This window comes from Hippopotamus amphibius, chromosome 3 (assembly GCF_030028045.1).
Source record: "Hippopotamus amphibius kiboko isolate mHipAmp2 chromosome 3, mHipAmp2.hap2, whole genome shotgun sequence".
NCBI classification, from domain to species: domain Eukaryota; kingdom Metazoa; phylum Chordata; class Mammalia; order Artiodactyla; family Hippopotamidae; genus Hippopotamus; species Hippopotamus amphibius.
This window is the reverse complement of record NC_080188.1, coordinates 20,268,368-20,282,776: the sequence shown is the minus strand read 5'-3', so window position 1 is coordinate 20,282,776 and position 14,409 is coordinate 20,268,368. Positions and strand designations below refer to the sequence as shown.

The following is a 14,409-nucleotide window of genomic DNA, read 5'->3' as shown; positions in this document are numbered from 1 at the left end:
GTTTCCTGTCATTACCGACAAACTTTCTTTGACAGGAGGCTAGAGGTCGCAGAAGAGAGAAGAGCGAAGGGCAGGTTTACCTCCGGGCTCCGGCATGGGTTTGTATTAGGATGTCACCTGAGTTATGGGGTTACATCTCAGTGCTGGGATCTTTGTGTCTCAGGGTTTGAGGAAAGCTTTCTTAGCCATGAAATTAAAGTGACCCTGGCTTACCTAATATTAGTTAGGCTTCATAAAAAATACTCTGTGCATTATGTTAACCACAGCTCTTTTAGTTGCTGAAAATCTGTTGGCTTCAACACCCTGGAGGTCCTGGAGCCTCACGTTTCAGGCATGACTTGTTTTGGGGATTCCAGCAGTGTCGTTAGGGCGTGTTCACTTTCTCTCTGTTTCCAGGCTCTGTCTGCCTGTTTGTTAGATCTTACATACACGGGTGTCTCTTCAACGTGACCCATTAAAGGTCTAGGCTTGTATCATCTAGTTCAGGAAGAAGAGAAAGGAGAGCACTTCTCTTCTGATCATTCCTGCAGAAGTCTTAGGGTTGGTGACATGCTTTTCCTTGAACCAGTCACGATAGCCACGGGGATTTGCCACTCTGACCGGTTGGGCCTGGGCCATGGACCTCATGAATAAGGGGTAGAGTCATCTCTGCCTGAAACACAGGGGCTGTGTGAGCAAATATTTTAATTGTGTCAGTTTTGTTCACTGCTGTCTCCTCAGCAGTTAGAGCTGTATCTGTCGCATAGTAGTGCACTAAAAAATATTTGTCAAATGAATGAATGAGCGTGGAGGAAGGCTGATTCTCAAGAAAAACTGTGAAGTTTTTACCAGAAAAGGATCAAATACCTGCCAGACCATAATAGATGTTTGTCCATCACGCGTGCAGGAGAGTGACAGCAGTAGTAATACGAGCTCTTGTCACACTCTTAGCTCTGCACATATACTGGGCTCTGGAATAGGAATTGAGCCTCTTGAACTGATGTTGGATCGTTGTGAGTTATACTCAGGACAGCATGATGGATAGATGTGGAGGTGATGGCAAAGTCCTGGGTCCCATTCACCTTCCAGACATCTGGGAGCAGAGCTACCTTTGTACTGACAAGTGGCCCTTGGGGTTACTGGCACTTGTTTGCTTGTTCTTCATTCATTTGGCTTATTTTGTACACAGTTGTGTTCTTGGCCTTGAGAAGAGTAACTGGCATGTAGTAGATGCTCGGGAAATGTTTAGTTAATGAATGAATGAAACATATTTAGTTAATAAATGAGGGAATGATTAATGAACCAAACATTTATTGAGTGCTCTTATGTGCCAGGCTTTGTAAAAGGAACTGGAAACTCTGGAATATAAAAAATGAAAGGGAGATACAAATCAAAATTAAATCACACCTATTTGGATTGTTATAATCAAAAAGAGACAATAGCAAGTGTTGACCAGAATGTAGAGAAATTAAAACCTTTATGCACTGCTAGTGGGAATGGAAAATAGTACAACTGCTTTGTAGAACAGTCTGGTAGTTCCTCACAAGGTTTTGTACACACACACACACACACACACACACACACACACACACGTGCGCGCGCGTGCATATACATATGGTGTGTATGTATATATATGTGTACATATCACAGGAGAGTTATAATTAGCAGTTCTACTCTTGGTTATACATGCAAGAGAATTTAACATGTATGTCCACATAAAAACTTGTACATGAATGTTCATAGCAGCATTATTTTTTTTCAGATTTTTATTGGAGTATAATTTTTTAAAATTTATTTATTGGCTGCGTTGGGTCTTCGTTGCTGCTTGCAGGCTTTCTCTAGCTGCGGTGAGCAAGGGCTACTCTTCACTGCAGTGCGCGAGCTTCTCATTGTGGTGGCTTCTCTTGTTGCAGAGCACGGGCTCTAGGCGTGTGGGCTTTAGTAGTTGAGGCACGCAGCCTCAGTAGTTGTGGCTCGCAGGCTCTAGAGTGCAGGCTCAGTAGTTGAGGCGCATGGACTTAGTTGCTCCACAGCATGTGGAGTCTTCCTGGCCCAGGGATCAAACCCAAGTCCCTTGCATTGACAGGTGGATTCTTAACCACTGCGCCACCAGGGACGTCCGTATTGGAGTATAGCTGCTTTACGCTGTTGTGCCAGTTTCTGCTGTACAATAAAGCGAATCAGCTGTATTTATACATATATCCCCATATCCCCACCCTCCCTATCCCACCCCTCTAGGTCATCAGCAATCATCGAGTTGATCTCCCTGTGTATGCAGCAGCTTCCCACTAGCTAGCTATTTTACATTTGGTAGTGTATATATGTCAGTGCTACTTTCTCGCTTCATCCCAGCTCCACGCCCCCTGCCTTGTCCTCAAGTCCGTTCTCTACATCTGCATCTTCATTCTTGCCCTGTCACTGAGTTCATCAGTATTGTTTTTTTAGATTCCATATATATGAGTTAGCATACGGTATTTGTTTTTCTCTTTCTGGCTTACTTTGCTCTGTATGACAGACTCTAGGTCCATCCACCTCACTACAAATAACTCAATTTTACTCCTTTTTTATGGCTGAAAAGCATTATTCATAATAGCTAAAAAGTGTAGACAACCCAAGTACCCATTAACTGATGAAGAGATAAACAAAATGTGGTCTCTCCATACAGTAGACTATGATTTGATCCTAAAAAGAAATGAAGTAGTGACACATACTAAAGCATGGGTGAACCTTAAGGATACACACTCAGTGAAGGAAGCTAATCACAGAGACCACGTATCGTGTGATTCTGTGTATATGAAATGTCCAGAACCGGAAAACCCACGAAGACAGAAAGTAGATTAGTGGTTGCCAGGGGCTTGGGGGCGGGAGGAATAGAGAGTGACTGCTGAGAAGTATAGGGTTTCCTTTTGGGGTGATCCAAATGTCCTGCAATTAGGTTGTAGTCATGAATGCACAACTCTGTGCATATGCTAAACATCCCTGAATTATACTTTAAAAAGGTGAACTTTATGGTTGGTGAGTTACATCTCAATAAAACTCATAAAAAATGAATAAAACAGTCAATGCCTTCAAGGTGCTTGCAGTGTAGAAGGGGAGAGAGACCTCTCAGTTGATATTGTAGTATAGCATAGACGTGCTGATGTGAACTGCGTGTCACACACCTAGCACAGAGGATTGTGTTCAGGAGTCAGAGGCCTAAGGAGGACATATGAGCTGGGTTTTGAAGAATTTATAGGAGTTTTCAGGCAGGAAATAGGGCAGGGGTAGAACAGATGAGTGCAAAGGACCTTCCTGGGCAGAGGAAACAAATTCTATATGCAGAGGTGAAGAGTTGTGAAGAGGCTTGGCATCCACAGGAAAGTTCACTGTGGCTGTCATGTAGGGACCACGGCAGGAGGGGGAGGTGCAGTGATAGGAGATGTGATGGGAAGGGTAGATTTAGGCTAGCAGAGGAGAATTTGAAGTGCCTTGTATACTGAGCTGAATTTGGGCAACGGGGAGCCAGTAGAAATTTTTAAGCTGCGAATTGCACAATCCGTTTGTTTTTAGAATTATAGAGGGCGAACTGTGTCAGGGCAAACTGGAGTTTAGGAGACTGTTATGCTTAGGAGATTTAGAAGGAAACTTAAAGTGATGAGAGCCTGAACGCAGCCACGAAGAAGGTGAGCAGTGGGGAGCTCAATTTATTGGAGAAATGTTTTCCAGTAAAATTGACAGAATTCGGTAGGATAAGAAAGTTACAGGGACTTCTCAGGTGATGCAGTGGTTAAGAATCCTCCTATCAATGCAGGGGGACACGGGTTCAATCCCTGGTCTGGGAAGATTCCACATGCCATGGAGCAACTAAGCCCGTGCACCACAACTACTGAGCCTACCCCCTAGAGCCCATGAGCCACAACTACTGAGGCTGTGTGCCACAACTACTGAAGCCCACACGCCTAGAGCCCATGCTCTGCAACAAGAGAAGCAACCACCATGAGAAACCCATGGTGGGCTTCGAAGCCCACCACGACGAAGAGTAGCCCCTGCTCGCTGCAACTAGAAAAAGCCCACACGCAGCAATGAAGACCCAACACAGCCAAAAATAATAAATAAATATATTTAAAAAAAAAAAAAAAGGAAAGAAACTTATGAAGGGCTATTTGCAGGTTTCTAGGCAGGGAATTTGGGAGAATGGCCATGCCATGAATCCTCAGCATTAGTGGGTTTAACTTGCCCTCATCCCCCAGTTTATAGGGAGTAATATACCAAGTTGTCTTTGATCTATAACTAGCGTAAAATCATGTGAGGTAGAGAAAACATGGAACCAGCTTAAATGCACCAGCTTTTGATTAGAGTCTCAGTATAGCTTCTTTCATCTTCTAGCCTTCATTTCCACATCCATAGAGCATTTATTTTTCAACATAATTTGTTACATTTACATTATTGTTATGTTCCTGTTTCGCATTCTACTTAAATCTCTTCTGTTCAGTGTTATTAATGATGCAGGTGGTAAACAGGGGGAGGTAAGGAACAGAGGAAGGCCCAGACTTGGGTGGCGGGCATCACAGGGTGACAGGAACACGTGTGCTGTGTGCACCGGAGCCTCTGCTGGGCCTCCGGTTTTCTTCACACCAGAGCACAGAGAATGTTGAGCTGATGGGATCATAGCTGGTGAGAAGTGACGTTTGGCAGAGAAGTTCACCAGTCTGCTCTGGGTCAAAAAAAAAAAGGCTTTTTGCCTCTAAATAGTCTTTTCTTCTTTGGGGAGTTATGACAGAATTGAACAGGAATTTTCTTGAGCTGAGACTCAGGAGCAAAATAAATTGGTCTAGACAGAACATTGAAGGGTTTGATGTTAAATCTTGTCCAGTTGCTGCTTGCACGCGGGGAAAGCTAACTGAGCGCTGATCACCTTTTCCCTTCCTGGGAGCATTAGTCTTTTCAAGGAAAGGAAAAATGAATTTACTGTTGACTATTTAGACAGTAATGGTGGTTTCCTTTCAGTCTTTAGTAAGAAACGCAAAAATCTTACCTCGGCTTTTCAAGTAAACATTTCTTGAGATGTTAATGAAACACTTGTCTTTTTCATCTTGTTCAATAGCTTATTCTACTAACATTCACGGGGTGCCTACCACATGCCAGGCCGCTGTGCTTGTTGCTGGAAGTCGCAGCTTAGTGGGAAACTCACACAGGTTAAAAATAAAACAGTGTGAGAAATGCTGCTGTGTTTATGGAGAAATGGAGATAGGTTTATGAAGGGTATAGAAGCAGCAGCCCTGGCGTCTGTCTGGAGGGGCAAGAGAAGGCTTCCCAAAGAGGTGACATCTACCCTGAATCGTAAAGGAGGAGTAGAAATTTGCCAGGAAGGAGGCAGGGATGCTGAGAACGTGTGCACGTACCAGGAACATGACACGCGTGACCAGAGTATCCAAGAGCCTCTGAAATCATTAACATGCACATGGAGCATCTTTTTTCCCCAAATCTCTCACTTATTGCAGTGGTTCTTAGCCTTGGCCACATATTGGAATCACATAAAGAACATCTTAATACCCTGACTGGGCCCAGTCCCAGACTAATTGAATCAGAATTTGGGAGTGTCTTAGGGGGTGGGGTCTAGGCTTCTGTACTTTTTTTTTAAGAACTTTTATTGAGATGTAATTGACATACAATAAGCTGCATATATTTAAGTGTACAATTTGATATTTTTTCTTATTAGTAATGTATATATGGTACTCCCAATCTCTCAATTCATCCCACCCCAACCCCCCCGCCCCCACTTTCCCCACTTGGTGTCCACATGTTTGTTTTCTGCATCTGTATCTCTATTTCTGTCGTGCAAACCAGTTGATCTGTACCATTAAAGCTCCCCAAGGTATGCATACAGCTGGGGTTGGAGCACTTCCTTGTTCCTGACACACCTATTCCCTTACCTTTCAGAGACCTCTGACCCCTTGGCCCTTTCCTTTCCCCCAGCTCTTCACCCTCCTCCCGGCTCCATCTCCTGCCCTCCCCAGGCCAGATCCTGGAGGGCATCCTTACTGTTCACATCTGACACCTTAATCATGTCCCCCTTTGTGCCTATTTCTTTCCTTTTTAAAAATCCCATTCCATTGGTTCCCTTTTCATTTTGTTAATAGTTTCTTTTGCCGAGCAAAAGCTTTTTTTTTTCATGTAGTCCCACTTGTTTATTTTTGCTTTTGTTGTCTTTGCTTTTGGTGTCAAATGCAAAATATCATGGCCAGGACCGGTGTCCTGTATTTTGTTTGAGGACTTAATTTTTGTGTGTAGTGTAAGATAGTGGTCCAGTTTCATTCTTTTTCATGTGGCTGTCCAGTTTTCCCAACACTGTTTGTTGAAGAGACTGTCCTTTCTCTGTTGTGTATTCTTGGCTCCTTTGTCATAAATTAATTGACCATATGTGTGTGGGCTTATTTCTGGACCCTATTCTGTTCCATTGATCTATGTGTCTGTTTTTATGCCACCAAACTTCTTTTTCTTCTTTTTTTTTAAGTCACTCACTTTGTGTTTTTTCCATTGTGGCTGTTTTTAAACTTTGTCCCTCTCCTCATGTTCCCCTAACTGCTTTCCTTCAGGGGAAGACTTTATCTTTATAGAGAGAAATAGAGGCTCTCAGTTTTGCTTTTCTTCGGTTTGTGTCAGCGCTGTGACCTATGTGCCTGTCCCCATCCTGACTCCTGCTCCTCCCGTCTCACATCCTGGGCAATGCTCACTCTCCCACATCTGCTCTGGTCCCTCCTCTCCCCTCGTCATCGGGATTCTGCCTTACGGGTCTGTCCCTCTTTTGTGTTTCTGCTTTTCCTCTCTGCTGGCTTCCGCTTTTCCAGCCTATAAGAAATAAAACGTGGCTTGGACTCTCACTTTACAAAAGAAAAATTCCTTCCTATAACTCTGGATCATCCTCCAGCTGCTCTTTTCTCCCTCCCTGCTTTTTTTTCTAGTGAAGGGTACTCTCTGCGCGTCTCTGCCACCCTCCTGAAACTGATGACAGAAGCCACCACTGTTCTTATAATCACTCAGTGCACCTGGCTCTTTTCAGTCCTTATCTCTAAACCCAGGCGGCTAATGGAGACCTCATCGTATGCCCTGGTCAAGACACGAATGACCAGAGCCGGCACTGTAGCAGTGTGAGAGGAAGGCTTTCTCCCTGTACCTAAGTCTCTCGTGCCCACCTCGTCCTCTCCCTGCTGTCTTGACTGGACTATTGCAGTAGCCTTCCAGCTGGTCTCCATGCCTGGGCTTTGCTCTCCTCTGGTAAATGGCAGAGTCAGGCTCTAACACCAGATAGAAGAGCATGAAGATGGAGCCAGCCTCCCTCTCTGGTTAGGGAGATACCATCTATCTACCTTATTCTATGCTTTCCTTGACAGCCACTGATGTTTTAATGGCTAATTTAGATTGCTTCTGTATTGCCTTGTATCAGAGTCCTTTCCTTCTTGGAGAACATGTTAGAGGAAAGATGCCTTTTCCCTCCACCACATGGAGCACCCCACACACACACACACACACACACACACACACACACACACACACACACACACACACACACACACACACACTTCAGCCTCAGATTCATTCTTGCTGCTGTTGAAGTACTTGATGATCTTCTCTGCCTCGGGGTCAAGTCCATACTCTGGGAGCAGGTCTTATAGGACTCTCTCCCCGATCCCGCCTCCTCTCTCTTTCCCACCTCTCCTTTCATTTCTTGATTTGCTGAGACTCCCCAGATGATAATCCAGCCCCTACCTTCAGATCCTCTCCAACCTGAAGTGGGAAAACCACTTACCCCTTTGCACCCTGGTTGCTTTCTGTCACCTTGTGTGTTTGTGTGAGGCTGAAAGCACTTAGCAGGTGGGACCTTGTGTGTCTTGGTTTCCGCCCTCCCAGCACTGTGGCAGGTAAGAAGAACATGCTCAGTACATGATGGCTGGAGGTATGGTGGTCAGAGACAGAAGAGTTCGGGGCAGGGGAATGCTATGAGATGATAATAATCCCTAACGTGTGCTGAGCTCCTACAGTACTCCAGGTATTAGGTTCAGTGCTTGACAGCCACCTCTCTTAGTCCTCAACAAAGCTCAGTGAGGTGTAGATACTATTATTATCCTGATTTTACTGTAAAGAAATGGGGAGTTTAAGTAACTGTCTGTTATGTCAAGGAGTTTGGACTTAGGCTTTTTAGACTGAAGAAAACAGCTAAATATTAGGAGGTTTAAAGAGACATTATAAGATTTTCTTTCTTTAAAAAAAGAACCACATACTTCCTTCCTCTTAAATTTGAGGATTTTTTTTTTTTTTCGTAATTAAACCCCTGTAGACCCAATTTCTTTATCCCTTTTTGTTAGCCTCTTTACTCTCGGTGTGTCTCTGCAACAAGACCATTGCTACAACTCAGACTAAATAGCTGGTTAATTTAGGGGCCTTGGCAGACAGCCTTGTGCTCTGTCACTTGGATAAAAAGGCTGAGGGTTGCTCCCATTTATTGTTATGCACTGTGCTAACCTCTTAGCAGCCATTTCTCATTTTAATCCTCAAAACAGCCAGGTACTATTATTGTCCCCATTTTTTCAGGCAAGGAGACTGAGGCTCTGGGCTCCTGGATCACACAGCTAAGAAGTAGCATAGACTGGGCTTGTGCTTCATCTCTCTGACCTGAGTTCTGTCCTCTCATCCTCATGGGCACTGCCTCCCCACTTTTGGGAGCCTCTCCTGCAGGCTTGGTCTTTCTAGGAAGTTGCTAATCTCTACCTGTTTCATGACCCTTTTGAACCCAAAGGACTGCCTGGCTGATATATTAACTCCTAGAGACAGCTGTGGTCTTTGTAGGACTAACTTGCTGCCTTAGTTCTAGATCTAGATCTGAACCTTTTATTTTGCTTCCAGATGATATTATCATTTAATATCTAAGATATACTGAACTTCTGTTCGGGCTTCAATCTATAAAAACAGCATATACAGAGCTGTTTATGGTCCCATTGTTCTAACTTTACCCTCCCAAACCTCCCTTTTATAATTTCTAGCAAGCAGAAGAGTTACAAAGGGTTGATGAAAACATGGCTCAAAGTTTTTTTGTTTTGTTTTTTTAATTTTTTAAAATTAATTTTTATTGGCGTAGAGTTGATTTACAATGTTGTGTTAGTTTCTGCTGTACGGCAAAGTGAATCAATTATACATATACATATATCCACTCTTTTTTTAGATTTTATTCCCATGTACGTCAGTACAGAGTATTGAGTAGAGTTCCCTGTGCTATCAGTCAGTTCTTATTAGTTATCTATTTTATATTTAGTAGTGTGTATATGTCAATCTCAATTTCCCAATTTATCCCTTCCCACCCCTTTCCTCCTTGGTAACCATTAAGTTTGTTTTGTACATCTGTGACTCTGTTTCTGTCTTGTAAATAGGTTCATTTGTACCGTTTTTTTAGATTCCACGTATAAGTGATATTGTGATATTTGTCTTTGTCTGACTTCACTCAGTATGACAATCTCTAGGTCCATCCACGTTGTTGCAAATGGCATTATTATTATTATTATTATCATCATCATCATCATCATCACTGAGTACTATTCCATTGTATATTTGTACCACATCGTCTTTATCCATTCCTCTGTTGATGGACATTTAGGTTGCTTCCATGTCCTGGCTATTATAAATAGTGCTGCAATGAACATTGGGGTACATGTATCTTTTTGAATTAGGATTTTCTCCAGATATATGCCCAGGAGTGGGATTCCTGAATCATATGGTAGCTCTATTTTTAGTTTTTTTAAGGAATCTTCATACTGTTCTCTATAGTGGCTGTACAAATTTACATTCCCACCAACAGTGTAGGAGGGTCCCCTTTTCTCCAGACCCTCTCCAGCATTTCTTGTTTATAGATTTTTTGATGATGGCTGTTCTGGCCAGTGTGAAGTGATACTGCACTGTGGTTTTGATTTGCATTTCTCTAATAATTAGTGATGTTGATCATCTTTTCATGTGCTTTTTTGTCCATCTCTATGTCTTCGTTGGAGAAATGTGTATTTAGGTCTTTCACCCATTTTTTTGATTGGATTGTTTGGTTTTTTGATATTGAGCTGCATGAGCTGTTTGTATATTTTGGAGACTAATCCCTTGTCAGTTGCTTCATTTGCAAATATTTTCTTCCATTCCCCGGGATGTCTTTTTGTCTTACTTATGGTTTGCTTTGCTGTGCAAAAGTTTTTAAGTTTTATTAGGTCCCATTTGTTTATTTTTGTTTTTATTTTCATTACTGTAGGAGGTGGATCAAGAAAGATCTTGCTGCTATTTATATCACAGAGCGTTCTGCCTATATTTTCTTCTAGGAGTTTTATAGTATCTGGTCATAGATTTCGGTCTTTAATCCATTTTGAGATTTTGTGTGTGGTGTTAGGGAGTGTTCTGATTTCATCCTTTTACATGTAGCTGTCCAGTTTTTCCCAGCACCACTTATTTAAGAGACTGTCTTTTCTCCATTGTATATTCTTGCCTCCTCTGTCATAGATTACGTGACCGCAGGTGCATGGGTTTATCTCTGGACTTTCTATCCTGTTCCATTGATCTATATTTCTTTTTTTTAAATACATATTTATTGAAGTATAATTGCTTTACCATGTTGTGTTAGTTTCTGCTGTACAACAAAGTGAATCAGCTATATGTATACATATATCCCCATGTCCCCTCCCTCTTGAGCCTGCCTCCCACCCTCCCCATCCCATCCCTCTAGGTCATTACAAAGCACCAAGCCTATCTCCCTATGCTCTGCAGCAGCTTCCCACTAGTTATCTATTTTACATTTGGTAGTGTGTATATGCATTTATCTATATTTTTGTTTTTGTGCCAGTACCATACTGTTTTGATTACTGTAGCTTTGTAGTAGAGTCTGAAGTCAGGGCGCCTGATTCCTCCAGCTCTATTGGCTCAAAGTTTTTATCTGTCACATCCAGGGTATAAAAGCCACTTCAATATTAACTTACCAAGAGATTTTGATCATATTCTTTCCAAAAATGTTTATGATTATAAGCAAAGCAAATAAAAACTTCTCCTTAATAACACTGCTAGGATATGGTACCTAACATCATAAAATAGCCTCATAGAAATTTCTTTTGCCATACCTTCTAAAAGGTGGGCAGATTGCCAGATTTTTTATAATAATGTCACTCTAAATACCCAGAAGTCTAAATATTATTTCCTCTTGTGTGCCTGTGTTATGGATATGTGCCTCAGGGAAAACTTCATGTGGGCTCAAGGTGGATCCTTTTCATATCAAATGCTGCTCTGGAGTGAGGTTGAATTATAAATTGAAACATGGTTTCTATAAAATGGTAGTAGTAGCCAAAACAGTATAATTTTTTTTTTTTTAATTTAGTCATTAGAGTAGTGTTCAAAGGGAGAAACACACTAGCTTCTCAATGAAGCCCAAGTGCGGTAGGTGCTGGCTAAACAGGAATCCTTATAAACAATGATTCTAAAGAATGGGACGCAAAGTCTAACCACTTTGGGTTACAGCCTTAGCGATCTCTGTGGGCCACATGGTCATTCTGTTGTAAATATGGATACTGCCTGGAGTGTACAGATGTTCCCTAGCTTCCAAGAAGCACACAGACTCTAGGATGAGTGGGTGGCTCTTTTCTAAAATATCTCATCCTGAGTATTGGATGATGGAAAGGGATACCTCTAAGCTCCCGAACAGGAGAGCATTCTTACTTTCCTCCCCTGTGAAGGTCTGTGTTTTGGCTGGTGGAGGAAGAGGGAGTTGTCACAGTACGATTTCAGGAATGTTGGGAGTTGTGATTTGGTTTATCTTCTGCTGGGTTAGAGCCCATGGAGGTCTCTGGAGGGCAAGGGATCAGATAAGAAAGAAGTCATTCCTCATAGACTGAGAAATCTGAAACCTTAGAAATTCTTGCTGATGAAATTTATTCCCTTCTAGTCTGAGAAACCTTTCTCTCTTCCTAGCAAGAGACACATGGAACAAATCACTGATGGTGTGAACAATATTTGAGATAAATGCAACTGTCAGATAGTTTCCTAGGAGTGCTGCAAGGGCACGGGGTGACTGCAAACCGCTGAGTCTGTGTTTTAATTCAGTGGAATATATTCAGACTCCTTTGAGGGCTCTAACACCTCTGTAGCCAAGGGCTCAATGCTGCATTATTAGTAACAGTTTTATGTGCCTGTGTATGTTCTTGAGCAATTAAGTCATTTCTCCAAAATTTCTGTTTAGTACAAACAATAAGCCCAGGTCAGAAATGTTCACACGACATTATCAAATTCTGATGCAGGTTTGATTTTTCCTGGCGTTCAGAGCACAATTTCTAAACATGGTGGAGAAAAATTACCTTGGATGTGTGGTGCCGCATTGAACAGTGACCTTTCAGGTTAATTAAGAAAGCTGGAGCCCCAGAGGATTTTTGAGCAACTTTTTTGTTGCCTGAGGAAACGACAGAATAGAAATGTGGTGTAAATGTTTAGAAAGGGGATGATTTTCAAGGTTGTGAAAAAATGAAGACCAGCTGCTGGAAGAAAATGCTTTTATATGAATTCAAAAGAGATACTTTTTTATTCTAAGTAAAATTTGGACCCTCAGACCTCCAAGCTTTTCTATAAATTGGCTTTTGTGTATCCACATTAAGCCTTTTATATGCTCGTGTCTAATGTATGAGCACACAGTGAAAAGAGAGGGGAAAATGGGTCAGTTCTACAAAACTGCAACGGAAGCATTAGTTCTTTCAATTTTCTGTATAGAAATGTTTGCTCACTCTGTATGCTAAGTAGTTTAATCATGCCAGGCATCTAGTGACCAGTTTCCTTTTTTTTCCAGCGGACTCAGGTGTAGACACTTTGGCAGTGTTTATGGCCAGCAGCGGAACCACAGACGTCACGAATCGGAACAGCCCGGCCACACCACCAAACACCCTTAATCTCCGTTCCTCCCACAATGAACTGTTGAACGCTGAAATAAAACACACAGAAACCAAGAACAGCACACCTCCCAAATGCAGGAAAAAATATGCACTAACTAACATCCAGGCGGCAATGGGCCTCTCGGATCCGGTCGCACAGCCCCTGCTGGGAAACGGCTCTGCCAACATCAAGCTGGTGAAAAATGGGGAGAACCAGCTCCGGAAGGCTGCAGAACAAGGCCAGCAGGACCCCAACAGAAACGTCAGCCCCACTGCAGTCATCAACATAACTTCTGAGAAGTTGGAGGGTAAAGAGCCCCATCCGCAGGATTCCTCCGGCTGCGAGATTTTACCCTCCCAGCCCCGGAGAACCAAGAGCTTCCTGAATTACTATGCAGACCTGGAAACCTCGGCCAGAGAACCTGAGCAGAACTTGGCCAACCAGCATGAGGTTGTGGAAGAGAAGGCCCAGCTAGGTCAGGGCCAGGCCTCTACCGGCGTCGTTGGAAATGGCGATTTGCTGTTGCAAAAACCAAACAAGCCCCAGTTCAGCCCTGAGGATGGCCAAATAGCCACAGTATCATCCAGCCCAGAGACCAAGAAGGATCATCCTAAAACGGGGGCCAAAACCGACTGTGCGCTCCATCGGATCCAGAACCTGGCCCCGAGCGATGAGGAGTCCAGCTGGACGACCCTGTCCCAAGACAGCGCCTCCCCCAGCTCCCCGGACGAGACAGGTACCCGGGAAAGGTGTCGCCTGCTGTGGCGCTTTCTTTTGGTGTTTTCCCTTATTGATGGAATTAACCTCTACACTGACCCCCTCGCCACAAATTTTCATTTGCAGGTGGAGAGCGTGAGCCTTTTGGGCATGTTCTTATGCCTGCGTAGAATTGGGCAATTTGTGTGGAAAATATCATTAGATTCCTCAGCAGTTTCATTCTTGATTCATACATAAGTTGAAGAAATAAATCTCTAGAGTTAGGTACAGTAAAACATCACCTATTTAGAAATTATACTGCCAGTGGTTAGGGGAGCTATTTCTACACACTATCTAGAAATACTGGGTTTTGTTAAGGAAAATAATTTAAAAAAGACAGTTGCCGGGGGCAGGGTGTACCCTGAAAAAGAGAACCAACTATTTTAAAATTCTCGGAAAAAACTTATTTATGCTCAAGCTAACGAAACGTTTAAGGTTTAAGAAGTTGAAAGTCTATTCATTAAAGATATTTCCCTTTTGACTTTTACTGGGGAAAATGTTGTTAGCCGTAAGTGATATTTGAAAGTGAGAAAGTGGTGTTTCTTTTAACATATATTCAGAAGTTTTGGATTTTAACTAGTCTAGTTGAGACCAGTCTTTCCTGACTTTTGTCTATATTTGTATCATCTTTGGATTTTTCAGAAGAGTGAACGTTGTCACAAACATGAGCAGGGTCCTAAACACCAGCTGCTTTCAGTCTCATCATCTCATAGCCCCCATTGTACTGATCATAAGATTAGAAGACTGGAGGGGCTTCCTAGGTGGCGC

General features: G+C 42.7%; 1 protein-coding gene across 11 annotated transcripts in view; it reads left to right on the top strand.

Moving 5' to 3' along the window:
• The window catches only part of APBB2 (amyloid beta precursor protein binding family B member 2), a 360,089-nt gene that overhangs the window by 168,772 nt on the left and 176,908 nt on the right, over nucleotides 1-14,409 (top strand). For all 11 annotated transcript variants that reach the window (XM_057729829.1, XM_057729823.1, XM_057729827.1 and 8 more), the window contains one exon: nucleotides 12,803-13,621. In XM_057729829.1, the coding sequence (XP_057585812.1) occupies nucleotides 12,803-13,621 (819 nt within the window). The remainder of the gene's footprint in view (nucleotides 1-12,802; nucleotides 13,622-14,409) is intronic.